The 27,685-nt window shown below is 48.1% G+C and overlaps 1 protein-coding gene across 6 annotated transcripts in view; it reads left to right on the top strand.

The window, feature by feature from the left end:
- Window positions 1–27,685, top strand: part of LOC122550181 (myosin-7B-like) — a 132,833-nt gene that overhangs the window by 61,794 nt on the left and 43,354 nt on the right. For all 6 annotated transcript variants that reach the window (XM_043690887.1, XM_043690888.1, XM_043690892.1 and 3 more), the window contains exons 24-33: window positions 895–1,137; window positions 4,184–4,360; window positions 5,628–5,773; window positions 7,099–7,189; window positions 8,856–9,245; window positions 11,518–11,644; window positions 12,485–12,603; window positions 17,170–17,366; window positions 20,141–20,490; window positions 26,775–26,899. In XM_043690887.1, the coding sequence (XP_043546822.1) occupies window positions 895–1,137; window positions 4,184–4,360; window positions 5,628–5,773; window positions 7,099–7,189; window positions 8,856–9,245; window positions 11,518–11,644; window positions 12,485–12,603; window positions 17,170–17,366; window positions 20,141–20,490; window positions 26,775–26,899 (1,965 nt within the window). The remainder of the gene's footprint in view (window positions 1–894; window positions 1,138–4,183; window positions 4,361–5,627; window positions 5,774–7,098; window positions 7,190–8,855; window positions 9,246–11,517; window positions 11,645–12,484; window positions 12,604–17,169; window positions 17,367–20,140; window positions 20,491–26,774; window positions 26,900–27,685) is intronic.

Genomic DNA, 27,685 nt, shown 5'->3' with positions numbered 1-27,685 from the left:
AAATTACATCAGCTGAGGCATCCTGTGGGCTTTACAAAACAGCAAGCCATACACATCCTGAGAAATTGCCCAAATTAAAAAAGTAAAAATATATATTTTTGATAGAATCTTTCTGATAAATCAAGGGTTTAATCCCTTGAAGTGTTATTGGGCTACTCATCTGCTTTGTACACTTGCTAAGGCAGCCCTGGTCTGAGGTTTGAGAAGAATATCTTTAACATTTCAGGCTCACAACATCTGGCAATCCAATACATTCTTCACCCTAAGGACTTGCATGAGATTTGAAACTCTTGTTGTAGTTTTACTTTGAGGTTAAAATCTATTGATGTTTGGATTTGTCTTGCACTTGTCAGGATAACTGACAAGAGTGCCAATTTAATTGAAAAACCAGGATTTATATTGCACGAGAGCAGGGTTATGATTGTTTCGCAAGTGGACTGCAAATGGTAGAGGTATTTTCATGGAGAACCAATTAATTATGATTGATGAGTTAGTTTTAAATTTTAAACAAAGCCTGACTATTAACTGTCAATCCATAACTGTTAGAATTTAAAATTTTAAACAAAACCTAGCAGTCAATTATCAATTGTTTAAATTTTAAACAAAGCTTGGCAGTTAACTGTCAACTGTTTCAACTTTAAAATTTAAACAAAGCTTGGCAGTTAACTGTCAATTGTTTGAATTGTAAACAAAGTTTGGTATTTTAATACATTCTCCATGGTAGTGCCTCTACCAATCTTGCCAACTCTCACCTCATCTATTGTAAATGTTAGCTTTCTCCTTAAATCGATTTGTTTTTTGCAAATGGTCTCGATGAGTGCAGTAGATGTCTGTAGAATTTATCTTGTAGGCTGTTCCATTTGCCTGACATTCCACCTAATGAACTGTCTCCAGGATCAGGAAAACCTGGCCGATGCTGAGGAGAGGTGTGAGCTGCTGGTTAAGACCAAGAGACATCTGGAATCCAAAATCCAGGAGCTTCTGGAAGGTTTGGAGAGTCAGATGGAAATGAGCCAAGAGCTGGCCAATAGAAAGCGGAAATTGGAGGAGGAATGTGGGCAGATGAAGTCCAACATTGACACCTTGGAGAGTACTCTGAGCAAAATGAGCAAGGAGAAACGTGTAGCAGAAAACAAGGTACTGCCCACGAGTCAGATCCACAGTTGGCTCTGCCAATGGATGAGGCTCTCTCTCTCAACCAGGAAATGAAATCTTTGGAAATGCTGGCTTGTAAAAACATTCAAGGGTTGGTGTTTATTGCCCCATTCTCTGTTGCCTTGTTCCAGCTGAACGGCGCATAGGCTACATCAGAGGGGTGGCACGGTGGCTCAGTGGTTAGCACCGCTGTCTCACAGCGCCAGGGACCCGGGTTCGATTCCAGCGATGGGCGACTGTCTGTGTGGATGATTTCCCTGTGTCTGTGTGGGTTTCCTCCCACAATCCAAAGATGTACAGGTTAGCTGAATTGGCCACGCTTAAATTGCCTCATAGTGTTCAGGGATGTGTAGGTTTGGTGCATTAGTCAGGGGTAAATGTACAGCAATAGGTTCGGGGTGAGTTACTGTTCGGAGGATCAGTGTGGACTTGTTGGGCTGAAGGGCCTGTTTCCAAACTGTAGGGATTCTATATAACCTCAACCACAAGATCACATCTACACTCAGATCAGGTCAAGATGACAAATTCTGAGCATTTATGAAAAAATTACACTTCTGTGACAATATAAAGGTCTACTTAAAAAGTTCTTAACACACAAAAACAGGCCATTCAACCCAAATGGTCCATGCTGCCCCACACACTAGCTTCCTCTCCCATTCTTCATCTAAACTATTAGAATACCTTCCTATTCCCCTGACTCTCACAGGTTTATCCCACTTCCCTTTGAAAATACTTCGATCTGAAACACATGACATGGTAGTGAGGTTCACGTTTGCACCATTCCCTGGGTCAAGTAATTCTATCCGAATTCCCTTTTTGGATTCCCTAGTGACTACCTTCCATTTGTAACTCTAGCTCTGGCCTGTCTTGACCCGTGCACCCCATTCCCTCCCAGCCACATTATCTCATTGACGATGGGTTTCATTGGTCGTCATGGAAACAGAGTTTTCAATGCCAAACATCATGGAACAAATATAAAGTCGACTAAATCTGAGACCGTGACCGAGATAATCAATCACAGAGCCTGTGGACATTGTGTCAAGGATTCATGTCTGTTGAATGTGTTTTAATGAGAACCTCTGTTAGGGAACTGGGACATAGAACTTGGGATCACTGTTTCAAAATAAGGGCTCACCATTTATGTCAGAGATGAAAAAAATTCTCTTTTCACACAGGGCAGTGAATCGTTGGAACCCTCTTCCTCAGCTGGCAGTGGAAGCAACATCTTTAAATAGTTTTAAGCCAGGGGTAGGAACAAGAACAGGCTGTTCAGGCAGTCGAACTTTCCTCCACCTATTGATACCATCATGGCCTTTTTACCCAGCCTACCCCGACCGCCCTATGCACCATTGGCAATCGGTAAACTGTCTCAAACACACCCAAAGGCTGAGCTTCCATTGGCTTCTGTGATCGAGAATTCCAAAACCTCTCTGAGGATAAGGGTGGCACGGTGGCTCAGTGGTTACCACTGCTGCCTCACAGCACCAGGGTCTCAGGTTCGATTCCAGCCTCGGGCGGCTGTTCGTGTGGAGTTTGCACATTCTCCCCATGTCTGTGTGGGTTTCCTCCAGTTGCTCCGGTTTCCTCCCACGGTCCAAAGATGTGCAGATCAGGTGAATTGGCCTGGCTAAGTTGCCCATAGTGTTAGGTGCATTAGTCAGAGGGGGAATGGATCCGGGTTGGTTAATCTTCAGAGGGTCAGTGTGCACTTGCTGGGCCAAATGGCCTGTTTCCACACTGTAGGGAATCTAATCTAATCATAAACAACAAAACAGAAACCTGAGGTGTAGAACAGCCCAGTCCTGTTGCCAATTCTGATGTTCGTGAGGCAAATTAAAGTGATTCTAAACAATTGTATTTCCTGGTCGGAGCTTTTTAGGTGAACTAATTTAAATTTATAAGCTGCCCTGGGTTGAATTTGCCTGCAATGCTAAGTCTGGACTTTTAGACAATGAAATCAATGACATACCCTCGGTATATACTGATTACTGGACTCTGCTTATTCTGACAGCAGCAACTTTAAGAACAAACTATTTCACCTGCTGCCTAGTTTTCTAACTGTAACTCAAATTTTGTTAGTTGCCAGAGCTAATTGTCTCAGGTACCAAGTTATCCGATGAATTTCCACGTTCTCCTCCAGTAATTTATTCCAAATGGTGATCACCGTTTGTGTTAACTGTTTCACTCTGATTTCAGACCATCTCACCCCATTTTTAAGGCAATGGTGAAAGATACAGAGGGTGGGAGATGAGGGTATTTGACAAATGCAACACAGGGTTCTGATATTTAACCCACTGCCCCTGAAGTGGTGGGAGCTAAAAGGAAATAGGTCATAGAATATGACAGCGCAGTACAGGCCCTTCGGCCCTCGATGTTGCACCGACCTGTGAAACCAATCTGAAGCCTATCTAACCTACAGTATTCCATTCTCGTCCATATGTTTATCCAATGTCGACTACTGTTGTATTCCACGCCCTTACTACTCTCTGAGTAAAGAAACCACCTCTGACATCTGTCCTCTATCTATTACCCCTCAATTTAAAGCCACATCCCCTCGTGCTATCCATTACCATCCGAGGAAAAAGGCTCTCACTGTCCAACCTACCTAACCGTCTGATTGTCTAATGTGTCTCTATTAAGTCACCTCTCAACCTTCTTCTCTCCAACGAAAACAGCCTCAAGTCCCTCAGCCTTTTCTCGTAAGACCTTCCCTCCATACCAGGCAACATCCTGGTAAATCTCCTCTGAACCCTTGCAAAAGCTTCCATATCTTTCCTGTAATGCGGTGATCAACAGTTTTGTACAGCTGCAGCATGACCTTGTGACTCTGAAACTCAATCCCTCTACTAATAAAAGCTAAACCGGGAATTAGGAATTGGGCTTGAAATAAGAAATTCGCAGGATTCTGGGTAAGGAGGAGGGCAGTGGGACTAATTGGCCATCTCTTAAAGAGCCAGCACAGGCAGTATGGGCTGAAAGGCCTCCTGTGTTGTAATATTCTCACCTGAAGCTCCATCTTTGACTGAAGGTGGTAAACCTCACGGAGGAAACATCAGAGATGAATGCGCTGATTGCGAAGTTGAGAAAAGAGAAGAATGCCCTTCAGGAAGCCCATCAGAATATTCTGGAAGATCTACAAATGGAGGAGGAGAAGGTCAACAGTTTAAGCAAGGCCAAGGCGAAATTTGAACAGCAAGTGGAAGATGTAAGTGTAACCAAAGGTGCCATTACAAACGGGAAGGGGTGAGGAGGGGTATCCATGCCCAGAGAGGAAGAGAAATTGCTAAAGTAATTCGCCCCATTTAACAACAAGCTGTCTTCTTTCCCAGCAAAGGCAAGACACAGTCTCCCACAAAGCATGAGTTATTAGAGAGAAAAAAAAACTGCAGATGCTGGAATCCAAGGTAGACAGGCAGGAGCTGAAAATGTGTTGCTGGAAAAGCGCAGCAGGTCAGGCAGCATCCAAGGAACAGGAGAATCGACGTTTCGGGCATAAGCCCTTCTTCAGGAGGTGGGGAAGTTGACGTTCGGGGTCCTAAAGAAGGGTTACACCCGAAACATCAACTTCTCCACCTCATGATGCTGTCCGGCTTGCTGTGTTCTTCCAGCCTCTTGCCTGCCTACCAGGGAATTATTCAGGCAGGCCTTGGTCAAGCAGGTAGATTTTAGTGAGTCACTCACGGGAGGGGAGAGAGAGAGAGAGTGGAAGGTGTGTGAGGGAGGTTTTGAGCTTAAGCACAAGGGAGCTGAAGGAGCGCCCAACAATGTTGGAATGGTCAAAATTGAAAAGGTTCAAGAGGCCAGAGGAATATTTGGTTCCCTGGGACAGTCGAGCTGGGGAGGTTACGGAGATCAGGAGGAGACACAGGCCGTTCCAACATCAGGTGCTGATAGGTTAGATGGTTCGGCCTGAAAGGTAGGCCTCAAGGAGAAGAGAGGAGCAGGGAGGGTATTCTGGAATATGGGTCCCCAGGCACGACAGCCACCAATTCAACCTACCGGTGCTCAGAGACCAGAACAGGAGAAGCACAGAGGGGTGTGGGACTGGTGGAGATTACGAGTATTTTAGAATCGAGGTGTGCCCTGACTGGGAGCCAGACTGGGTCAGAGAACATGGAGGATGGGATAGAGCGATGAGTTGCCATGCGAGTTCAGGGTTGGGTTGCTGAGATGTGCCCGACTTCAGTGGTTGGAAGAGCAGCCAGACAGCTTTGGAATTGTCAGTTCCGTAGGGAAACTGGATCAGGAATTGAGCGGCCGGTGAACTGATGCCAGACAATGGTGAAAGGAGGCAGCTCACACGCCCTGTCGTTGGAAGTTCAGTTGGGTATAAAAAAATAGGAAATACTCATGGAATGATGGAAAGCAGGAATTGAAATCCGGAAAGAGCAGGGACACTCGACGGTCCAGGGTGAAACGTGCGGGGAATTCCTGAGGTGATCTGTTTGTAAACAATACTTCTTTCTCTGAAGATGGAAATATCCCTGGAGGAGGAGAAGAAGATCCGTATGGAAATTGATCGATCCAGGAAGAAGCTGGAGGAAGATTTGAAACAGACTCTTGAGTCAGTGATTGACCTGGAAAGTAATAAAGTGCAAATGGAGGAAAAGCTGAGGAGGTAACCAGGGGACCGGGGTAACCAGGGGTAACCGGGGGGTAACCGGATAGCCAGGAGTAACGGGGGGAACAGGGTACCCAGGGGTAACCAGGGAGAGCATCCCGTAGCTAGAGGAAACTGGGATGGTCTCGTGTGAAGACCCTTGCTCCATTTTATGGGTTCATCCCCACTGTATCCTTTTAACAATCCAGAATAACACAACACACTCTCTTCAACCGGAGAGTGGAGAATCTGTGGAACTCTTTGCCGCAGAAGGCTGTGGAGGCCGGATCACTGAGTATATATAAAACAGAGATAGATAGGTTCTTGATTGTCAAGGGGATCAAAGGTCATGGGGAGAAAGGGGAAAATGGGGTTGAAAAACCTGTCTGCCACGATAGAATGGTGAAGCAGACTCGATGGGCTGAATGGCCTAATTTCTGATCCTATGTCTTATTGCCTAATAACAGCTTGTTCTATTAGACCATAAAACAAAGCGGCAGAAGTAGGCCATTCAGTCCATCGGGTTAGCTCTGCCAGTCAGTGATATCTCAGCTGACGTGATAATCCTCAACACTACTTTCCCAGCTTTTCCCCATCACCCTCGATTCCCTTCCTGATTAACTATCTAAACAAAATTAAAATCGATTAAATATCTGTCTGTCTCAATCTTGCATATACTTAAGAACACAGCCTTAGTAGCCCTCTGGAATAAAGAATTCCACAGATTCACTATCTTCTGAGAGAAGAAATTCCTCCTCATCTCCATCGTTAAAGGGTAACTCCTTACGCAGAGATGTTGCCCACTGGTCCCAGACTGTCCCCCCACCCTCTCCACCTCTTACCCCCTCAGGACCTTGTATGTTTATATAAGGTCTCCAGTCATTCTTCTAAACTCCAATGTGTATGGATCCAACCTTCTTAATCTCTCCTCATATGCCAGGCCCTCCGTAACCCCTTCTCTGCACTGTCTCCAATGCCAAGATATCTTTTCATAGTCAAAGATACCCAAACTGTAGCCAGTATCCCAGCTGGGCTTGGGGTAATGTTAGCCCCTGGTGTATACTCTGCCTGGGCCTGGGGTAGTGTTAGCCCCTGGCGTATACTCTGCCTGGGCCTTGGGTAATGTTAGCCCCTGGTGTATACTCTGCCTGGGCCTTGGGTAGTGTTAGCTGCTGGCGTATACTCTGCCTGGGCCTCGGGTAGTGTTAGCCCCTGGTGTATACTCTTCCTGAGCCTGGGGTAGTGTTAGCCCCTGGCGTATACTCTGCCTGTGAGAATGCAGGCTGTGTGGAGCCCAGCTCTCGGGCAGGTTCAGTTGAATGGTTTCCTCTGCTCATTTCTAGGCGGGAGTTTGAGATCGGCGAGCTGCAGACAACTATCAGTGAGGACCAGAGTTTAATCTCAAAGCTGCAGAAGAGGCTGAAGGAGCTGCAGGTATTTACTTCACCCAGTACATCACCAAGATGTTCCCAACTTGGGCCGTACTCACAGGCTGCAGCCCTGACACTACCCAGTAACCACTGTGACAACAAGGGGCCGAGAGGTTGAGTGTTTGAGATACTGAGGGGCTCTGAGGGTGAGGGTCTCTGAAGGGGAGGATCTGAGAGCACGAGGGCTATAGGAGTGAGGGTCTGAGACAGTGAGAGACTGAGATGGTGAGTGACTGAGAGAATGTGTGTCTGAGAAAGCGAGGGACTGAGAGAGTGAGGTTCTGTGTGGGTGAAGGTCGAACAGGCGCACACACACACACACACACACACACACACACACACACACACACACACACACACACACACACACAGTTCTGGGTCCGGTGAGTGGCAGTGGGAGCTTCCTCCTTGCTGTTGTGGCCTCAGGGAATGGTTGGGGGGTGTGTACTGTAGCCTCTTAGAAAACCCAGAAGCAGTGGATGGAACAAAAAAATGAGATTTGTCACAACTTTGTTTGGTTTATTTCTTTCTATAGAGTCATAGAGATGTACAGCATGGAAACAGACCCTTCGGTCCAACCCGTCCATGCTGACCAGATATCCCAACCCAAACTAGTCCCACCTGCCAGCACCCAGCCCATATCCCTCCAAACCCTTCCTATTCATATACCCATCCAAATGCCTCTTAAATGCTGCAATTGTACCAGCCTCTACCACATCCTCTGGCAGCTAATTCCATACACGTACCACCCTCTGGATGAAAACCTGTCCCGTATGTCCTTTTATATCTTTCCCCTCTCACCCTAAACCTATGCCCTCTAGTTCTGGACTCCCCCACCCCAGGGAAAAGACCTTGTCTATTTACCCTCATGATTTTATAAACCTCTGTAAGGTCACCCCTCAGCCTCCGACACTCCAGGGAAAATAGCCTTCTGCCGATTCAGCTGCTCCCTGTAGCTCAAACCTTCCAACTCTGGCAACATCCTTGTAAATCTTTTCTGAACCCTTTCTAGTTTCACAACATCCTTCCTATAGCAGGGAGCCCAGAATTGTGTGCAATTATTCCAATGTCCTGTACAGCTGCAACATGACCTCCCAACTCCTGTACTCAATACTCTGACCAATAAAGGAAAGCATACCAAACGCCTTCTTCACTATCCTATCTACCTGCGACTCCACTTTCAAGGAGCTATGAACCTGCACTCCAAGGTCTCTTTGTTCAAAAACACTCCATTAAGTGTATAAATTCTGTCTTGATTTGCCTTTCCAAAATGCAGCACGTCACATTTATCTGTATTGAACTTTGATAATTTATGTAATTAAAATAACGCCAGCATATGGTGACTTATACACATTTTTTTGTATTTTCATAAACATTTCTATCAATAAATTACTACTACACATGTTGCCCTCACACACAGGAACAGCATCTTCCTGCCATTATCAGAACCTCTCAAATATTAATTCTGATCTCTCTCTCTGCCCCTTCTGTGCGGCTGTAACACTGTATTCTGCACTCTGTACGATCTGCCTGTGTAGCACTCAAAACAACACTTTTCACTGTATCACTGTACACGTGACAACAATGAATCAAACTCACACGCACACGTATGTAGACTCCCGTGTCACGATGTGATCTGTTGCTGCTGTCGTTGTTGGATCCTGTTGCAGGGTCAAAACCAGGAGCTGACCGAGGAGTTGGAGAGTGAGCAGAGTGCGCGAGCAAGGAGTGAGCGGCAGCGAGCTGAACTCGAGCTCAGGGTCCAGGAGCTCACCCAGCGGCTCCAGAACGCAGGAGGCCAGAGCAGCTCACAGGCAGAGCTCACAAAGAGGCAGGAGGCAGAGTGTCAGCGCCTGCGCAGGGAGCTGGAGGAGAGCCGCCTGTGCCAGGAGAAAGTGGCAGTGGAACTCCAGAGGAAGCAACTGGGCACAGTGGGCGACCTGGAGGAGCAGGTCGAGAAGCTGCAATATGCCAGACAAAACCTCGAGAAGGAGAAGCAAGCCATGAAAACCAACATGGACACAATGACTGCAAATATTGACCAATTCTCCAGAGCAAAGGTACAACAGCTCAGAGAGCTCAGGGCCAGCAATCTGGCATCAGGTACACTCCGTTCCCACTCACAGACGGGACGGCTAGATATTACAGCCCAGTTCCACCGCTCACACAGTCACACAACAGCAAGGAAACACAGTATTCAGTCCAAAGTGTCCACACCAACCATGCTCCCAAACTCAACTAGTCCCACCTGCAAATGGAAAGTGCTGGAGGAACTCAGCAGGACTGGCAGCACTTGTAGAGACAGAAACAGAGTTAATGTTTCCAGTCCAGCATCAATCATCTCCTTCACTATGGTTTTGTGCAGGAATCCCTCAGTACTGACCCTCCGACAGTGTGGCACTCCCACTGCACTGACTCTCCGACAGTGCGACACTTCCTCAGTGCTAACCCTATGAAAATGCAGCACTCCCTCAGTACTGACCCTCCGACAGTGCGACACTCCCTCAGTGCTAACCCTATGAAAATGCAGCACTCCCTCATTACTGACCCTCCGACAGTGCGGCACTCCCTCAGTACGAACCCTATGACAATGCAGCACACCCGCAGTACTGACCCTCCCACAGTGCGACACTCCCTCAGTACTGACCGTCCGATAATGCAGCACTCCCTCAGACAGTGCGGCAATCTACCTGTGACTCCACTTTCAAGGAGCTATGAACCTGCACTCCAAGGTCTCTTTGTTCAGCAACACTCCATTAAGTGTATAAATTCTGTCCTGATTTGCCTTTCCAAAAGTGCGGCACTCTCTCAGTGCTAACCCTCTGACAGTGCGGCACTCTCTCAGTATTGACCCTCCGACAGTGCGGCACTCCCTCTGCACTGACCCTCCGACAGTGCGGCACTCCCTCAGTACTGACCCTCTGACAGTGCGGAACTCCCTCAGTACTGACCCTCCGACAGAGTCGCATTCCCTCAGCACTGACCCTGCAACAGCGCTCAGTGCTGACCCTTTGACAGTACGGCACTCTCTAAGCACTGACCCTCTGACAGTGCGACACTCCCTCAGTACTGACCCTCCGACAGTGTGGCATTCCCTCTGCACTGACCCTCTGACAGTGTGGCATTCCCTCAGTACTGACCCTCTGACAGTGCGGCACTCCCTCAGTACTGACCCTCCGACAGTGTGGCATTCCCTCTGCACTGACCCTCTGACAGTGCGGCACTCCCTCAGTACTGACCCTCTGACAGTGTGGCATTCCCTCAACACTGACCCTCCAACAGTGCGGCACTCCCTCAGCACTGACCCTCCGACACTGTGGCACTCCCTCAGCACTGACAGACTGACAGTGCGGTACTCCCTCAGCACTGACCCTCCGACAGTGCGGCACTCCCTCTGCACTGACCCTCCGACAGTGTGGCACTCCCCCAGTACTGACCGTCTGACAGTGCGGCATTCCCTCAGCATTGACCCTCTGACAGTGTGACACCCCCTCAGTACTGACCCTCCGACAGTGCGGCGCTCCCTCAGCACTGACCCTCTGACAGTGCATCACTCCCTCAGCACTGACCGTCTGACACTGCAGCACTCCCTCAGCACTGACCCTCCGACAGTGTGGCACTCCCTCAGCACTGACACTCTGACAGTGCGGTACTCTCTCAGCACTGATCCTCCGACAGTGTGGCACTCCTTCAGCACTGACCCACCGACAGTGCGGCGCACGCTCAGCACTGACCTTTGACAGTGCCGCACTCCCTCAGTACTGACCCTCCATCGGTGCAGCACTCCCTCAGCACTGACCCTCCAACAGCGCCCACTCCCTCAGCACTGACCCACCAACAGTGCGGCACTCCCTCAGCACTGACCCTCCGACAGTGCGGTAATCCCTCAGCTATGACCCTCTGACAGTGCGGCACTCCCTCAGCTCTGACCCTCCGACAGTGCGGCACTCCCTCAGTGATTTCCCTTTGACAGTACGGCACTCTCTAAGCACTGACCTTCCGACAGTGCGGCACTCCCTCAGCACTGACCCTCCGACAGTGTGGCACTCCCTCAGCACTGACCCTCCGACAGTGCGGTACTCCCTCCGCACTGACACTCTGACAGTGCGGTACTCCCTCAGCACTGACCCTCCGACAGTGTGGCACTCCCTCAGCTCTGACCCTCCGACAGTGCGGTACTCCCTCCGCACTGTGGTATGTTGTTGCCCTTGTTGATGTGAGGAAGTCACTGTGGTCGGGGTTTCTGATTGGTTGGATTCTCCACTCCCCACATGCTGGGATGTGGATAGACTGTCACGGGCAGGTCTCACTGCGGAATTCCCTCTCTTTCAGGTTGAGTTTGAGAGACGCTGTCACGCACATGAGGCTGAAGCGAGAGACGCCAACTGCAAAGTGGAGGAACTTCAGAGTGAATTGCAAAACCTTCGAGCACACATGACCAGGACAAAATCTGAGGCAGGTATGTGTAACGGAGGGAGTGCGGCCTGGTGAGAGTCTGGGATCTGGGAGAAGTGGATCCGGGCTGAGGATGGCGAGCAGAGCAGACTGACGGGAAATGTCCTACCGCAGAATGAGGCTGTTCATCCCATTGAGGCCATGCTGGCCCTCAGCCAAGCAATCCCCCTCATCCCATCAATCCTCTCAATCACCATAGTCCCCACCAATGGCTCCGTTTCCATCAGACGTCTTCCCAATTCCCTGTTTGAAACTGATCATTGTCTGTTGCCAACACCCTGTCTCCAAATAGGGATTTCCCGGTTCGTTGTCCATTTCCTTTCCCGGCTCGTCTCCGTCCAGGAAAGTTGCTGGATGCACAGAAAACAATCTCTCTCCAAGACGGTGTTGTCACCTCATCGCTCGGTGCATATGGAACGCTGTCCTACACAGAGTCCCCACTCCTCCCCAGCTCAATACCCCCCCCATCACCAGGGCAACTTGCAGAAAGGGCCTGGTTCACTCCCTGACCTACAAAATAACAAGACCATAACATCCCATTTCCAGAAAGTTCCATCCTCACCTTGGCCATGCTAAGTGACCCTGTGATGTACAGGCTTGGTGGATTAGTCATGCAGACACAGGGATGGGCTGGTGGGAGTGGGTCTGGCCGGGATGCCCTTTGGAGGGTCAGCGCAGACTCAATGGGCCCAATGGCCTGTATCTGCACTGTAGGGGTTCTATGCTTTTCTAGACCAGGGCGTGTATCGTGAGCCAGCTCTGACAGGTGACTGTTCTGTGTGCATACGGCCAATGACCGTTGGCTCCTGTCTGGATGTGACTCCTGATGTGTCTCTGCTTTCAGGGGAGCTGTCCCACCAGCTACAGGAACGGGATGCTCTCATCACACAGTCCGCTCGGGTTAAAATGGCCATGAGCCAGCAGCTCGAGGAGCTGAGGACCCAGCTGCAGGAGGAATCGAAGGTTTGTATCCTCAGCCAACTGTACTCACCCTCACCCCTAACAGGGGTAAACCCCAAACCAAAACTCTGAACTTTCACCCCACTCGCTGCAAGTGTGAGAGGCAAGGCCAACCTTCATTGCCTGCCCCTAGTTGCCCTGGAGAGGTGGTGGTGAGCTGCCATCTTGAACCGCTGCAGTCCCCGTGGTGGAAGTGGTCAGATTGACGCTATGTTAACCTAACTGATAGCCAACCCCCTCACAGATATTGTGGTACAATTGGCCCTTACTCCCACCCATTTCTAATCCTCAAGGCTCAGATTGGATTCAGAGAGTCACTCTGGCACAGAAAGAGAAAGTGAGGACTGCAGATGCTGGAGATCAAAGTTGAGGGTGTGGTGCTGGAAAAGCGCAGCAGGTCAGGCAGCATCCGAGGAGCAGGAGAATCAACGTCTCGGGCCAGAGCTCTCCATCAGGCCCTTCCTGAAGGGCTCTGGCCCGAAACATCGATTCTCCTGCTCCTCGGATGCTGCCTGACCTGCTGTGCTTTTCCAGCAACACACTCTCAACTGTGGCACTGAAAGAGTCTGTTCAGCCCATCACTGCCATGCCAGCCCTCTGTACTATAATCTCGTCACTCCCGATTCCCCACCCAATTCTCCTAATGCTGCAAGTTTGTTTCTCAGCAATGTCCATCCAATTTCCTTCTGAAATCATTGATGCCCTCTGATTGTCCCACCACCCCCTCGGAATGGGTTAAAGACCATGACCTAAGTGCAGGGTAAAATCATTCTTCCTCATAACGCCCTCCTTCCCATATATCTCACCTCAGCAGATCCTTATTGGGTTATTTCCGGGATATGCCATGGTTACTGGAAATGCTCACATTTCCTTTTATCGAATCCATGGTGCCATTAGATCCATCACATATTTGAAGGAGTTCCCACTCCTGTTCCTTTGTGCTTTCATGTTGTTGCTTTGCAATTTAGTTGTCCTTATTCCCTCCTCCCTTCCCCAAAAATCTCTGGGGTACATGAGGTATTTTTCATTCCCTTGATTCCCACTGCCAATTTGCAAACTGTGATCCAGGTCGAGTCAGATTTGGCCAAGTCTTTGCAGCATCTGAGATGGCCTGGTGAAGCCAAGGGATGGGCAGTCAATACTTACTGAGTGTCAGTCTCAATCACACAGACACAATATCATATCAGCTGTGTGACAGTCACTGCAGTCTGACTGCGTGGTGAAAACACATATCTCACAGTTCTGGAAGTCCTTCAAATGCACACCCAGAATCAATGTTAACAATGGTATTGCTATGAACCAGACCAAACCCCCTCAAGGTATATAAAGAAGATAGTCTGGATCCTGACTGTTCCTTAGTTTAAAGGCAGGTCCCAGGCGTCGTGTTCTGAGTGCATTTTGATTGGTCAAACTACCAGATTTGAAGCAAAACACATTTTATTCACACACTAGAGTTACAATGCCACAACAGAAAGAATTGGAATAACTTTATTGGAAAACTTAACAGAACAATAGATTATTCAACTACTAAACAGTAACTGTTACCATATAGTAAACTCTCAGCAGCACACCCTTGGCAAAGGCAAATTCAGTAAAATCGATTATCTCACATGCTATTCTAGCTGCAGGAAGAGAACCCGAGCTTTTAGCTGTAACAGAGAGAGGAATGAGAGCTTCCACATCCAGCTTCAAGACTCCTGCAACTGCAGAGAGCTAAAACTAAACATGCTGCTTCTGTGAGAGCTTGACCCCACCCATTCAGGCTGCGTCTATTGTTCTAACCTAAAACAAAAACCCAAGGTTTCACAAGCTGTTTACTTTATTGGCTCTGAGCAGACTGGTCTGTACCTCTGTCTCAACCTCTCTTCACAAAAAACACCACATCAAAATCATATGTACTTTCCAAAAATATCTTTACTGAATGATGCTCTGATCTAAATTGATGTTAATAACAGATCCCAGAATGAAACATGGATGGACAGTCCTTTGTTTCTTCTTATCCATGAGTTTGCCAGTGTACTTCCAATAAAAAAGATAATGTGTTTATTAAACAAGAAAGAAAAACTGGACTGTACTATAAAAGAAAAGTTGAAAAGGTTCAATCACAAACACAAGAAAATGATTTGAACTCGTGCTATTTCTTTAATTACAGTAATATCCAGACAAACACCAAGGCTCCCTGACTGACAATGATTCCCACACCTGCTCCTTTTGCCCTGGTTAGTTGCCTGAGATTCCTTCTGGTGAATTCCTCACAGTCATAATGAGGTACAGCATGGTAACAGACCCTTCGGTCCAACCTGTCCATGCCGACCAGATATCCCAACCTAATCTAGTTCCATTTGCCAGCACCCGGCCCATATCCCTCCAAACCCTTCCTATTCATATACCCATCCAAATGCCTTTTAAATGTTGCAATTGTACCAGCCTCCACCACTTCCTCTGGCAGCTCAGACCATACATGTACCACCCTCTGCATGAAAAAGTTGCCCTTCAGGTCCCTTTTAAATCTTTCCCCTCTCACTCTGAACCTATGCCCTCTGGTTTTGGACTCCCCCATCTTGGGGTAAAGACCTTATCTATTTATCCTATCCATGCCCCTCATGTACGAGTGCATACAAGTGACATAACTACAAATTGAGGGGTGATAGATTTAAGACAGACATCAGAGGCAGGTTCTTTACGCGGAGAGTGGTAAGGGTGTGGAATGCCCTACCTGCTAATTTAGTCAACTCAGCCACATTAGGGAGATTTAAACAATCCCTAGATAAGCACATGGATGATTTTGGGATAGTGTAGGGGGATGAGCTGAGAATAGTTCACAGGTCGGCACAACATCAAGGGCCGAAGGGCCTGTTCTGTGCTGTATTGTTCTATGTTCTATGACTTTATAAACCTTTATAAGGTCAACCCTCAGCCTCCGCCGCTCCAGGGAAAACAGCCCCAGCCTGTTCAGCCTCTCTCTCTAGCTCAAACCCTCCAGCCCTGGCAACATCCTTGCAAATCTTTCAAGTTTCACAACATCTTTCCTATAGCAGGGAGACCAGAATTGAACGCAGTATTCCAAAAATGGCTTATGTCATGAGATGCTTTTTCTTTAGCTGGTATCTCTCTCTGACATACTGTAAACAAACTGAAAGGTAAACTGATTGCTGCGTTAACTTCAGAGCAAACACACAATTCCTGAAGCCAGTTCCCAGCCAGTTTTGTGGGATTTGTCACTGAAGAGTCTAACAGTCCTGCCTCCACAATCTGGCACATCCGTCCACACTGAGTGACTGACTCCCTTCCAGAGTGTTCTCTGTCTCTGTGTGACCCTGAATCCCTGTCGCTAGGGAACAGCATGGTTTTCGGGATCAGTGGTGCTGGAAGAGCACAGCAATTCAGGCAGCATCCGAGGACAGGCAAAATCGACGTTTCGGGCAAAAGCCCTTCATCAGGAACCTGGAAATTTTTGACCGAAACGTCGATTTTGCCTGTCCTCGGATGCTGCCTGAATTGCTGTGCTCTTCCAGCACCACTGATCCAGAATCTGGTTTCCAGCATCTGCAGGTCATTGTTTTTACCAACAGCATGGTTTTATTTTAATGCACTACGCTACAAATTCCCACAGTTTCAAGGGTTGTAAAACCACATTAAATCGCGTATAAAGAAACGAGTTCAGGACATCCTTGTGCCAAGTTGTAAAACTGAAACTAAAACAATGTCCCCCCACCCCCAACTCCATAATAACACACAAAATCGAAATGTAAAGTTATATATTGTCCAGATCACTACACAATGATAGATATGAATATTTTAAGTGCATCTGCCTCACCCAATCTGCTTCTGAATCCCTGATTTAGAGATTTGTGATCTGCTTTGTTACTCTCACTCTCGATAAACGAGAACTCCTCCATAGTCCTGCTGCCTATCCCACTGTGTGCAGTTCGCCAGTTACTCCAAAACCTCTCAATCCCACACAGGCTCCCAGCTTACTGATACTTCGAGTGTAAAACATTCCCCTGAGGCTCTTGCTTCTCCTCTTATCTGTAATGTCCTCCAGCCCTAAAACCCCTCCAGAGGGTATCTGTGCTCCTCCAATTCTGGCGCTCCCACTCCCTTTAACTCACCACTGGGGTGGTCAGGGTTGTAGTTACCCAGGCCCTAAACTCTGGGAACACTGCCACCCCCCCCCCCCCTCCAAACCTCCACCTCCCAACCTCATTCTCCTCCTCGGAAGGTGTTCTCCCAAACTGACATCTTTGACCAATCTTTTGTTGACCATTATCTCTCTTGGTGGCTTGGTGTTAAACTCTGCTGTCCCTCTTGTGACACACACCTTCACATTCAACAACAACACAGGAGCTATATCAATGTAAGTTGCTGCTGAAATCAATCCCAGTTGATGGGCTGAACCTAGTTTCTACACACCCCACACCATGTCACCTTCCACTGTCCAAAAACCTCCTGCTCACCCGGTGAAGATCTCCCGCAGCTTGGCATTAAATGCCTCAGGGATGTTTCCCTGTTGCGCCGTGCGAATGCAGGTCGTTGCTGTATTTGATAGTGGGTGCCCTCTGTCCGCAGCTCCGGATGGGACTAGCTCAGAGCCTGCAGGACACCCGCAATGACTGCGAGCTCCTCCGGGGGCAGCACGAAGAGGAGCAGGAAGAACGGGCCCTCCTTCAGAAGAGCCTCAGCAAAGCCAATGCGGACGCCGCGCTGTGGAAGTCAAAATACGAGACAGATGGAGTTCAGAAACTGGCCGAGTTGGAGGAGGCCAAGTACGGTGTTTGAACTTTAAAACCTGTACTCTTTCCCACAGCTGAGGATAGAAGGTGCTGGAAACACTCAGTTGGTCAGGCAACACCTACAGAGAGAGAGCGAGAGATCACAATGGTGACCTCGGGGGGATTCGAATTGGGGAAAGCGAACATTTGCGCTCTCCACACGGAGGCCTGCTGAGTGTTTCCATCATTGTCCCCAGTTTGATTTCAGAGCAACAAGAGAGAGAGAGAGAGAGAGAGAACAGCACCCCTTTAAAGATCAACGAGGTCACCTCTGTGTTGGACCTTGGAGATAGGAGCAACACTAAATAAATATCTTGCATCAGTTTTTACTGTAGAGAAAGAAATAAAGAGGGCGGCATGGTGGCTCAGTGGTTAGCACTGCTGCCTCACAGCACTAGGGTCCCAGGTTCGATTCCAGCCTGAGAGAACTGTGTGTGTGGAGTTTGCACATTCTCCCCGTGTCTGCGTGGGTTTGCTCCGGTTTCCTCCCACATTCCAAAGATGTGCAGGTCAGGTGAATTGACCATGCTAAGCTGTCCATAGTTGTTAAGGTGCATTCGTCAAAGAGGAGGGGTGGGTTGCTGTTCAGAGGGTCGGTGTGGACTTGTTGGGCCTAAAATGGAGGCTAGAGAACTCAGGGAAAATAAATATTAATGTTTTGAAAACAGTCGCCATTGCAGAAGAGGAAGTGTTGGAGATCTTAGAAAACCTGAAGGTGGGTAAATCTCTGGGATCAGATCAAGTCTATCCCAGGTTGCTGTGGGAAGCCAGGGAGAAAGTTGTGGGGCCCCGAGCAGAAATAATTGTATCACCAAAGGTGCTGGGGGACTGGAGGGTGACTAATGTTGTATCTTTATTTAAGAAAGGCTGTAAGGAGACACCTGGGAACTGTAGAATTGAGTGTGACTTTGGTGGTGGGTAAGTTGTTGGAGGGGATTCTGCCAAGGGGCAGAATGTATATCCATTTGGAGAAGCAAGGACTGATTAGGGATAGTCAGCATGGCTTTGTGTGTGGGAAATCGTGTCTCACTATCTTGATTGAGGTTTTTTTAGTGAAGTAACCAGAAAGATTCATGAGGGCAGAGCAGTAGATGTTGTTTACTTGGACTTTAGTAAAGCCTTTGTTAAGGTTAGCATGGTAGACTCATTAGTAAGTTAGATCACATGTGTTTCAGGGTGAGCTTGCCAATTGGATATAAAATTGGTTTTATAATAGGTGACAGAGTGGTGGTGGAGGGTTGTTTTTTTGGATACGAGGTCTGCGACCAGCGGTGTTCCACAGGGATCGATAGTGGGTCCACTTTTGTTCATCGTTTATATCAATAATTTCGATGAGGACATAGGAGGCATCGTGAATAATTTTGTGGATAACACCAAAATTGGTGATATAGTGGACAGCAAAGAAGGCTATCTAAGATTACCAAGGGACCTTGATCAATTGGGTCAATGGGCTGAGGAGTGGCAGATGGAGTTTAATTTGGATGAATGTGAGGTATTGCATTTTGGCAAAACAAGGACGGGACTTATACATCCTCCATTTTAGGGCTGTGGGTAGTGTTGTAGGACAGAGACACCTAGGAGTCCAGGTACATAATTCTTTGAAATTTAGGACATAGAAAGACAGGGTGGTTAAGAAGGAGTTTAGCACACTTGCCTTCATTGCTCAGATCTTTGAGAATAGGAGTTGGGACGTCAGGTTAAGGTTGTACAGAACATGGTGAGACCTTTTCTGGAGCACTGTGTGCAGTTCTGGTTGCCCTGCTATAGGAAGGATATTATTAAACTGGAGAGAGTTCAGAAAAGATTTACCAGGGTGTTTGAAATATAAACATAAACTGGAATGGACTGGGACGTAGCAGGTTGAGGGGTGACCTTATTTAGGTTTACCAGATCACAAATGTCTTTTTCCCTAGGGTGGGGGAGTTCAAAACTAGGGGGCGTATTTTTAAGGTTGGGGAGGGGGAAAGATTTAAAAAGGACATAAGGGACAACATTTTTGTACACAGGAATGAAGTGCCAGAGAAAGCGGTGGATGCAGGTAGTTACAACATTTCGAAAACATTTGGATAAGAATGTTATGGGGAAAGATTTCGGGGATTATGGCCACATGCAGGCAGGTGGAACTAGCTTAGCCTGGACTGGTTGGACCGAAGGGTCTGTTTCCATGCTGTCTGACTCTCTGACCGGACAGAGCAAACCAGGGGGACAGTCTAAGGATACGGAGTGAGTCATTAAGGACTGAGGTAAGGAGACATTTCTTATCCCAGACCCCGTACAATCGCCTGCCAAAGGAAGTGGTTGAGGATAAAAGAAGGAATTGGACACAGTTCGTGGGGATTAAGGGGTAGGGGAGGAGGACCGGGGGGCTCAGATGACCAGCCATGACCATACTGAATGGGGAAGCAGGCTCGAGGGGCCGAATGGCCTCCCTCTGCTCCTATTTTCTATGTTTCCTGCACAGTATAACAACTGAGAACCTGTGCCCACCCTCCAGCCTTGTTGTGGGTCATCCAAAATCCGGAAAAATCCCAAATCCAGCTGGTTCTGAGGGTGTCAGTTTCACACATGGGGTCCATAAGTGTCATGGGACCCTCTACTTGCCCCTGGGAGGGGAGTCAGGGACTTGGTTTAATGTCTCATCCAATGGAGGGTCCCTTTGTCAGGACAGCACTCCCTCCCTTAATCGTGGGTGAGCAACGTTCCATTGTGTCCTGGGGACTCTGTGACCCCCCTTTGTGTTTCTGTGTGTCCCCTCCCCTCTCTGTCAGGAAGCATCTCGCTGCCCGCCTTCAGGAAATGGAGGACAAGGCTGAGGCAGTGGGCAGCAAGTGCGCTTCCCTGGAAAAGGTCAAGAACCGGCTACAGGCGGAGGTGGAGGACCTCAACGCCGAGGTTGAGAGATCCCATGCTGTGTCCGCCGCCCTCGAGAGGAAGCAGCAAAACTTCGACAAGGCCCTAAACGAGTGGAGAGTGAAACTGGAGCAGTCACAGGCCGAGCTGGAGGCAGCACAGGGAGAGACGAGGGAGATAAGCACCCAACTGCTGAAGCTCAAAACGGCCTTCGATGAGGCAGTCGATTCGAGAGAGGCCCTGAGGAGAGAGAACAAGCACCACCTGGGTAAGAGGCAGCCATACTGCCCTGGACTACATGGGGAATTGGAGCATGAGGCCATTCAGCCCCTCAAGCTGCTCTGTTATTCAACTGGATCACAGTTGAACCTCTACCTCACTGATGCATTCCCTATATCCCTCAATATTCACCCATTTCGATATTCCCCATCCCTTGATATTCCCCCATTCCTCAAGATTCCTCCATATCACTCGATATTCCCCATTACTCAATATTCCCCCATATCCATCAATATTCCCCTATTCCTTAAAATTCCCTCATATCCCTCGATATTTCCCCATTCCTCAATATTCCTTCAATAGTGCGGCACACCCTCAGCACTGACCCTCCGACAGTGTGGCGCTCCCTCAGCACTGACCCTCCGACAGTGCGGCGCTCCCTCAGCACTGACCCTCTGACAGTGCGGCACTCCCTCAGTACTGACCCTGTGACAGTGCGGTACTCCCTCAGCACTGACCCTCCGACAGTGCGGCACTCCCTCAGTACTGACACTCTGACGGTGCAGTACTCCCTCAGCACTGACCCACCGACAGTGCAGCACTCACTCAGTACTGACCCTCTGACGGTGCATCACTCCCTCAGCACTGACCCACCGACAGTGCAGCACTCACTCAGTACTGACACTCTGACAGTGCGGTACTCCCTCAGCACTGACCCTCCGACAGTGCGGCACTCCCTCAGTACTGACACTCTGACAGTGCAGCACTCACTCAGCACTGACCCACCGACAGTGCGGCACTCACTCAGCACTGACACTCTGACAGTGCAGCACTCACTCAGCACTGACCCATCGACAGTGCGGCACTCCCTCAGTACTGACACTCTGACAGTGCGGTACTCCCTCAGTACTGACCCTCTGACAGTGCGGCACTCAATATTCCTCATTTCTCAATATTCCCCCATATCCCTTGATATTCTCATATTTCTTGATATTCCCACATGTCCCTCAATATGTTTAGTATCTGCAAGTCCATCCATCTCCATCTCGAACATCCTCAGTGCCTATTGACAGGGTCCAATGCATACAAACAGCTGTAATGTTCAATTCAGCACCAGCTTTCACTAATTGAAAAGAAAGAGTTGCCGGGCACTGATTATTGGTTAAATGGGACATCTTTTTCTCAGAGATAGGAACAGGAGGAGACCATTCAGAGAGCATTGCACAGAGAAGGTGCAGGAAGGATGTTGCCCGCGGCTAGGGAGGATGTAGAATTTGGTGGGGTGGGGGCAGTGTTTCAGAGAGGATGCAGTGGTGGAATGTCTTCACTCAGAATCACTGGGACACACCACTCTCGAGGGGTATGGAAACTCAGGTTAAACACAGAGTTCATCAGACTTCGATATACTATATGATGGCTCAGTGGTTAGCACTGCTGCCTTACAGCACCAGGGACCCAGGTTCAATCCCACCCTTGGGTGACTGTCTATGTGGAGTTTGCATGTTTTCCTCATGTCTGCATGGGGTTCCTCCCACAGCTCAAAGATGTGCAGGTTAGATGGATTGGCCATGCTATGTTAGAGTCATAGAGATGCACAGCATGGAAACAGACCCTTTGGTCCAACCCATCCATGCCAACCAGATATCCCAACCCAATCTAGTCCCACCTGCCAGCACCCGGCCCATATCCCTCCAAACCCTTCCTATTCATATACCCATCCAAATGCCTTTTAAATGTTGCAATTGTACCAGCCTCTACCACTTCCTCTGGCAGCTCATTCCATACACATGTACCCTCTGAGATCTCTTTTATATCTTTCCTCTCTCACTCTAAACCTATGCCCTCTAGTTCTGGACTACCCCACCCCAGGGAAAAGACTTTGTCTATTTATCTTATCCATCCCCCTCATGATTTTATAAACCTCTATAAGGTCACCCCTCAGCCTCGGATGCTCCAGGGAAAACAGCCCCAGCCTGTTCAGCCTCTCCCTATAGCTCAAATCCTCCAACCCTGGCAACATCATTTTAAATTGTTTCTGAACCCTTTCAACTTTCACAACATCTTTCCGATAGGAAGGAGACCAGATTTGCAAGGAATATTCCAACAGTGGCCTAACCAATGTCCTGTACAGCCGCAACATGACCTCCCAACTCCTGTACTCAATACTCTGACCAATAAAAGAAAGCATACCAAACGCCTTCTTCACTATCCTATCTACCTGCGACTCCACTTTCAAGGAGCTATGAACCTGCACTCCAAGGTCTCTTTGTTCAGCAACACTCCCTAGGACCTTACCATTAAGTGTATAAGTCCTGCTAAGATTTGCTTTCCCAAAATGCAGCACCTCGCATTTATCTAAATTAAACCCCATCTGCCACTTCTCAGCCCATTGGCCCATCTGCTCCAGATCCTGTTGTAATCTGAGGTAACCTTCTTCGCTGTCCAATACACCTCCAATTTTGGTGTCTACAAACGTACTCATTGTGTGTGGGCTAGGTGGGTTAGCTATGGGAGATGTGTGATTGTGGGGGTAGGGTAGGGGAGTGGGTCTTAGTTGGATGCTGTTGGAGGGCCAGTGCAGATTTGATGGGCTAAATGGCCTGTATCTGTACAGATTCTATGATTTAGGACTAATGGAAGAAAGTGGGAATATTTACAGAGCTGGATGATCACATTCTTGCTCCTAGTTTCTATTTGGGGATAGTGTGGAAAAAGGCATGAGTTGGAAGATCAGACAATGAAATAGGAAATCATTCAGGCCCTCAGCCTGCATCACCTTTCAATGGCTGATTGGATTAAGTTTGGAATTCCACATTCCCACCTCTTGCCCCCGTGCCCCCCATAATCTTTAATTCCCTGACTGACAACAATCTATGTATCCCCACCTCCAGAATCTTCCGATCTGGAAGGCTTCCAGGTCACACAGCCTTCTGACAGAAAAGAGGTTTCCCTCATCTCTGTCCGCAAAGGTAACATCTAACTTTGAACCAGCGCTCCCTGGTTCAGGACTGACCCACCAAGAGCTAACATCTTTTCCATATCCACCTTTTCAAGACCATTTAACATTTTACACTCTTCAAATCCAATTATCGTTTCCCTTTTAACCTCCAATAGAAACATACCTAGCCTCTCCAATCATTCCAGAGCCTTGCTGAGCGTGTGCTGTACCTGAGTGTGTGCTGGACCTGAGTGTGTGTTGTACCTGAGTGTGTGCTGTACCTGAGTGTGTGTTGTACCTGAGTGTGTGCTGGACCTGAGTGTGTGTTGTACCTGAGTGTGTGCTGGACCTGAGTGTGTGTTATATTTGAGTGTGTGTTGTACCTGAGTGTGTGTTGTACCTGAGTGTGTGCTGTATCTGAGTGTGTGTTGTACCTGAGTGTGTGCTGTATCTGCGTGTGTGTTGTACCTGAGTGTCAAGCTCTCAAACACCTTGATCCCTCTGCACCTCAGAGTTCTGAAATGTTCTCTGCTTAATTAACACTCAGCATCTGAATACTGCATGCCAAGGTGAACAAACCGCACATTTTCACACATTATGCTCCATTTGCCAGATTTGTGTTCAGTCACATAACCTTCTCTATGCTGGTCTACACTTTCACTTCCTAACCTATCTTTGGAATAGCTGATAGCTCCCATGCCTTCAATCCTCTCCTCTGAACGATTGATATAAATTAGAAACACATACAGATCCCTGCAGGGACAGATCATATCCTGCCAATCTCAAAACCCATTGATGCATACTCTCTGTTTCTTGCCAATCGGCCAATCAGCTGCTGGTATGTTACCTCCTTCCACCATGAGCTTTTTGTGCTGCAACATGTGAAATGCCTTCTGGAAATCCAAGGACTATATGACAACATGCACCCATTACACAACACCACATGTTACTCAGACATGTATGCTTTCCTTCACAAAAATATTGTCAGGGTTGGAGGATTTGGACTATAGGGAGAGGCTGGGGCTGTTTCCCCTGGAGCGTCGGAGGCTGAGGGGTGACCTTATAGAGGTTTATAAAATCATGAGGGGCATGAATAGGATAAATAGGCAAAGTCTTTTACCTGGGGTGGGGGAGTCCAGAACTAGAGGGCATAGGGTTAGGGTGGGAGGGGAAAAATATAAAAGAGACCTAAGGGGCAACTTTTTCACACAGAGGGTGGTACGCATATGGAATGAGCTGCCAGAGGAAGTGTGGAGACTGGTACAATTACAACACGTAAAATGCATCTGGATGGGCATATGAAAGGGAAGGGTTAGGAGGGATATGGGCCAAGTATTGGCAAATAGGATTAGATTGGGTTGGGATATCAGGTCAGCATGGACGAGTTGGACCGAAGGGTCTGTTTCCATGCTGTATGAATCTATGGCTCGAATTGTGTACATTTCAATCAGATCTCCCTCTCATCGTTCTAAATGCTGGTGAATACAGGCTGAGCCAAACCGATCTCTCCGCCAGGATGGTCCTGCCATTAGGAGACACTGAGGACCGCAGATGCTGGAGATCAGAGTCAAGAGTGAGGTGCTGGAAAAGCACAGCAGGTCAGGCAGCATCCGAGGAGCAGGAGAATCAACATTTCAGGCTGGAGCTCTTCATCAGGAATCAGGAGTCCTGATGAAGGGCAGGCCTACAATTCCCTACCGCTGCTCCTAATTTATATGCTTATAAAGGAAATGGATAAGTAAAGTCAGTGTTGAGTCTCCAGAGTGAGAATGGTGGAGTTAATTGCAGATAATAAGAAAAGGGAGACAAAGACAATTAATATTTTACCTTAGTCTTCACTATAGAGGATACAAAAACCACCCCAATAATAACTGGAGATTGAATGAAAAGAGAACTGTGGGGAGTAGGTGGGGAGTAGACTGAACAAACTGATGGGACTGCTGTTAATAGGTGTCCGGGTCCTGATGGTCTTCATCTGAGGATCTCACTGGTGGTTAATGAGATGGATGATGTGCTGGTGTAACAACAAACTGTGTTTGATTCAGGAAAGGTTCCATCAGACTGGAAAGTAACATGGGAAGGAGGCAGGCAACAGAAAACAATACAGCAGTCAGTGTGGTGTCTGTCATGGGTCATGTGTTTGAATCAGTGAACCAGTCAACAGCTGATAACAGCACACTTAGAAAACCTAAAGGAACAGTGAAGAGGAAATCACTTTAACCAATCTATTGGAATTCTTTGAAGGAGGAAAGATGTTGTGAAACTAGAAAGGGTTCAGAAAAGATTTACAAGGATGTTGCCAGGGTTGGAGGATGTGAGCTACAGGGAAAGTCTAAATAGGCTGGGACTGTTTTCCCTGGAGCACGGAGGCTTAGGGGGTGATCTTACAGAGGTTTAAAAAATCATGAGGGGCATAGATAGGATAAATAGACAAGGTCTTTTCCCAAAGGTAAGGGAATCCAAACTAGAGGGCATAGGTTTAAGGTGAGATAGGAAAGATTTAAAAGGGGTGATGTGTTCATGCAGAGGGTGGTACGTGTATGGAATGAGCTGCCAGAGGAAGTGGTGGAGGCTGGTACAATTACGACATTTAAAAGGTATTTGGATGGGTATATGAATAGGAAGGGTTTGGAGGGATATGGGCCAAGTGCTGGCAAATGGGACTAGATCAGATTAGGATATCTGGTTGGCATGGATGAGTTGAAGTGAAGGGTCTGTTTCCATGCTCTAGACTCATAGAGATGTACAGCATGGAAACAGACCCTTCGGTCCAACCCGTCCATGCCGACCAGATATCCCAACCCAATCTAGTCCCACCAGCCAGCGCCCAGACCATATCCCCCAAACCCTTCCTATTCATATACCCAGCCAAATGCCTCTTAAATGTTGTAATTGTACCAGCCTCCACCACATCCTCTGGCAGCCCATTCCATACACATACCACCGTCTGATCTGGAGGCCAATTCACTGAGTATATTCAAGAAAAAGATTAACTTTTCAATTTTAAAGGCATCAAGGGGTATAGTGAGAAAGCAGGAATGTGGATTTGAGAAGGAGGGTCAGCCAGGGTCATAGTGAATGTTACAGCAGACTCAAATGGCTGAATGGCCTCCTCCTGCTCCTAGTTTTGATGTAATTTAAGCATATTCAGGTCTGAGATAGATTTTTAACCAGTAAGGGAATCAAGGGTTCCAGGGAAAAAGCAGCAAACTGCAGCTCAGGAATATCAGATCAGCCATGATCTCATTGAAAGGTACAGCAATGGGCCAAATGGCCCGAATCTGCTGATGGCTCTATATTTGCTGGAAAAGGTCGGCGGGTCTTCCAAGACAGATGGTCTTGCTGCTCTGTCAACTTTAGCGATGGATTAACCCACTTCCTCTCTCCCAAACCAGAGGAGATTGCCTCGCTGACAGAGCAGCTGAATGAAGCCACACAGCACTGGCACGAGATGGACAAGATAAGGAAACGACTCCAAGAGGAACACACGCAGCTGGAGGTGGCACTGGAGGATCTCCAGGTACAACCCTTTCACCTTTCACCAATCAAAGCAGCCGCAGCTGTCAGTGGGCAGGAGGTGGGGGCTGGAGGGTGTGGGGCAAGGCAGTGAGGGAGTACGGGGATGGGGCAGTCACAGGTAAAATTGTCAAATTACCATGGTATACAATACCTACAGTGTGGGAGCAGGCCATTCAGCCCATTGAAGCCATTTCCCATGGTTAATCCATCTAGCCTACACGTCCCAGGACACTGGGACACTGGACACGAGCCAGGGAACTATGACCTCGGTGGTGGGCAAGTTGTTGGAGGGAATCCTGAGGGACAGGACATATACGTATTTGGAAAGGCAAGGGCTGATTCGGGATAGTCAACATGGCTTTGTGCGCGAGAAATCATGTCTCACAAACTTGATTGAGTTTTTTGAAGAAGTAACAAAGAAAATTGATGAGGGCAGAGCAGTAGATGTGATCTATACGGACTTCAGTAAGGCGTTCGACAAGATTCCCCATGGGAGACTGATTAGCAAGGTTAGATCTCATGGAATACAAGGAGAACTAGCCATTTGGCTACAGAACTGGCTCAAAGGTAGAAGACAGAGGGTGGTGGTGGAGAGTTGTTTTTCAGACTGGAGGCCTGTGACCAGTGGTGTGCCACAAGGATCGATGCTGGGTCCTCTACTTTTTGTCATTTACATAAATGATTTTGGATGCGAGCATAAGAGGTACAGTTAGTAAGTTTGCAGATGACACCAAAATTGGAGGTGTAGTGGACAGCGAAGAGGGTTACCTCGGATTACAACAGGATC

This window comes from Chiloscyllium plagiosum, chromosome 5 (genome assembly GCF_004010195.1).
Source record: "Chiloscyllium plagiosum isolate BGI_BamShark_2017 chromosome 5, ASM401019v2, whole genome shotgun sequence".
NCBI classification, from domain to species: Eukaryota; Metazoa; Chordata; class Chondrichthyes; order Orectolobiformes; family Hemiscylliidae; genus Chiloscyllium; species Chiloscyllium plagiosum.
This window is presented reverse-complemented; position numbering and strand designations above follow the sequence as displayed.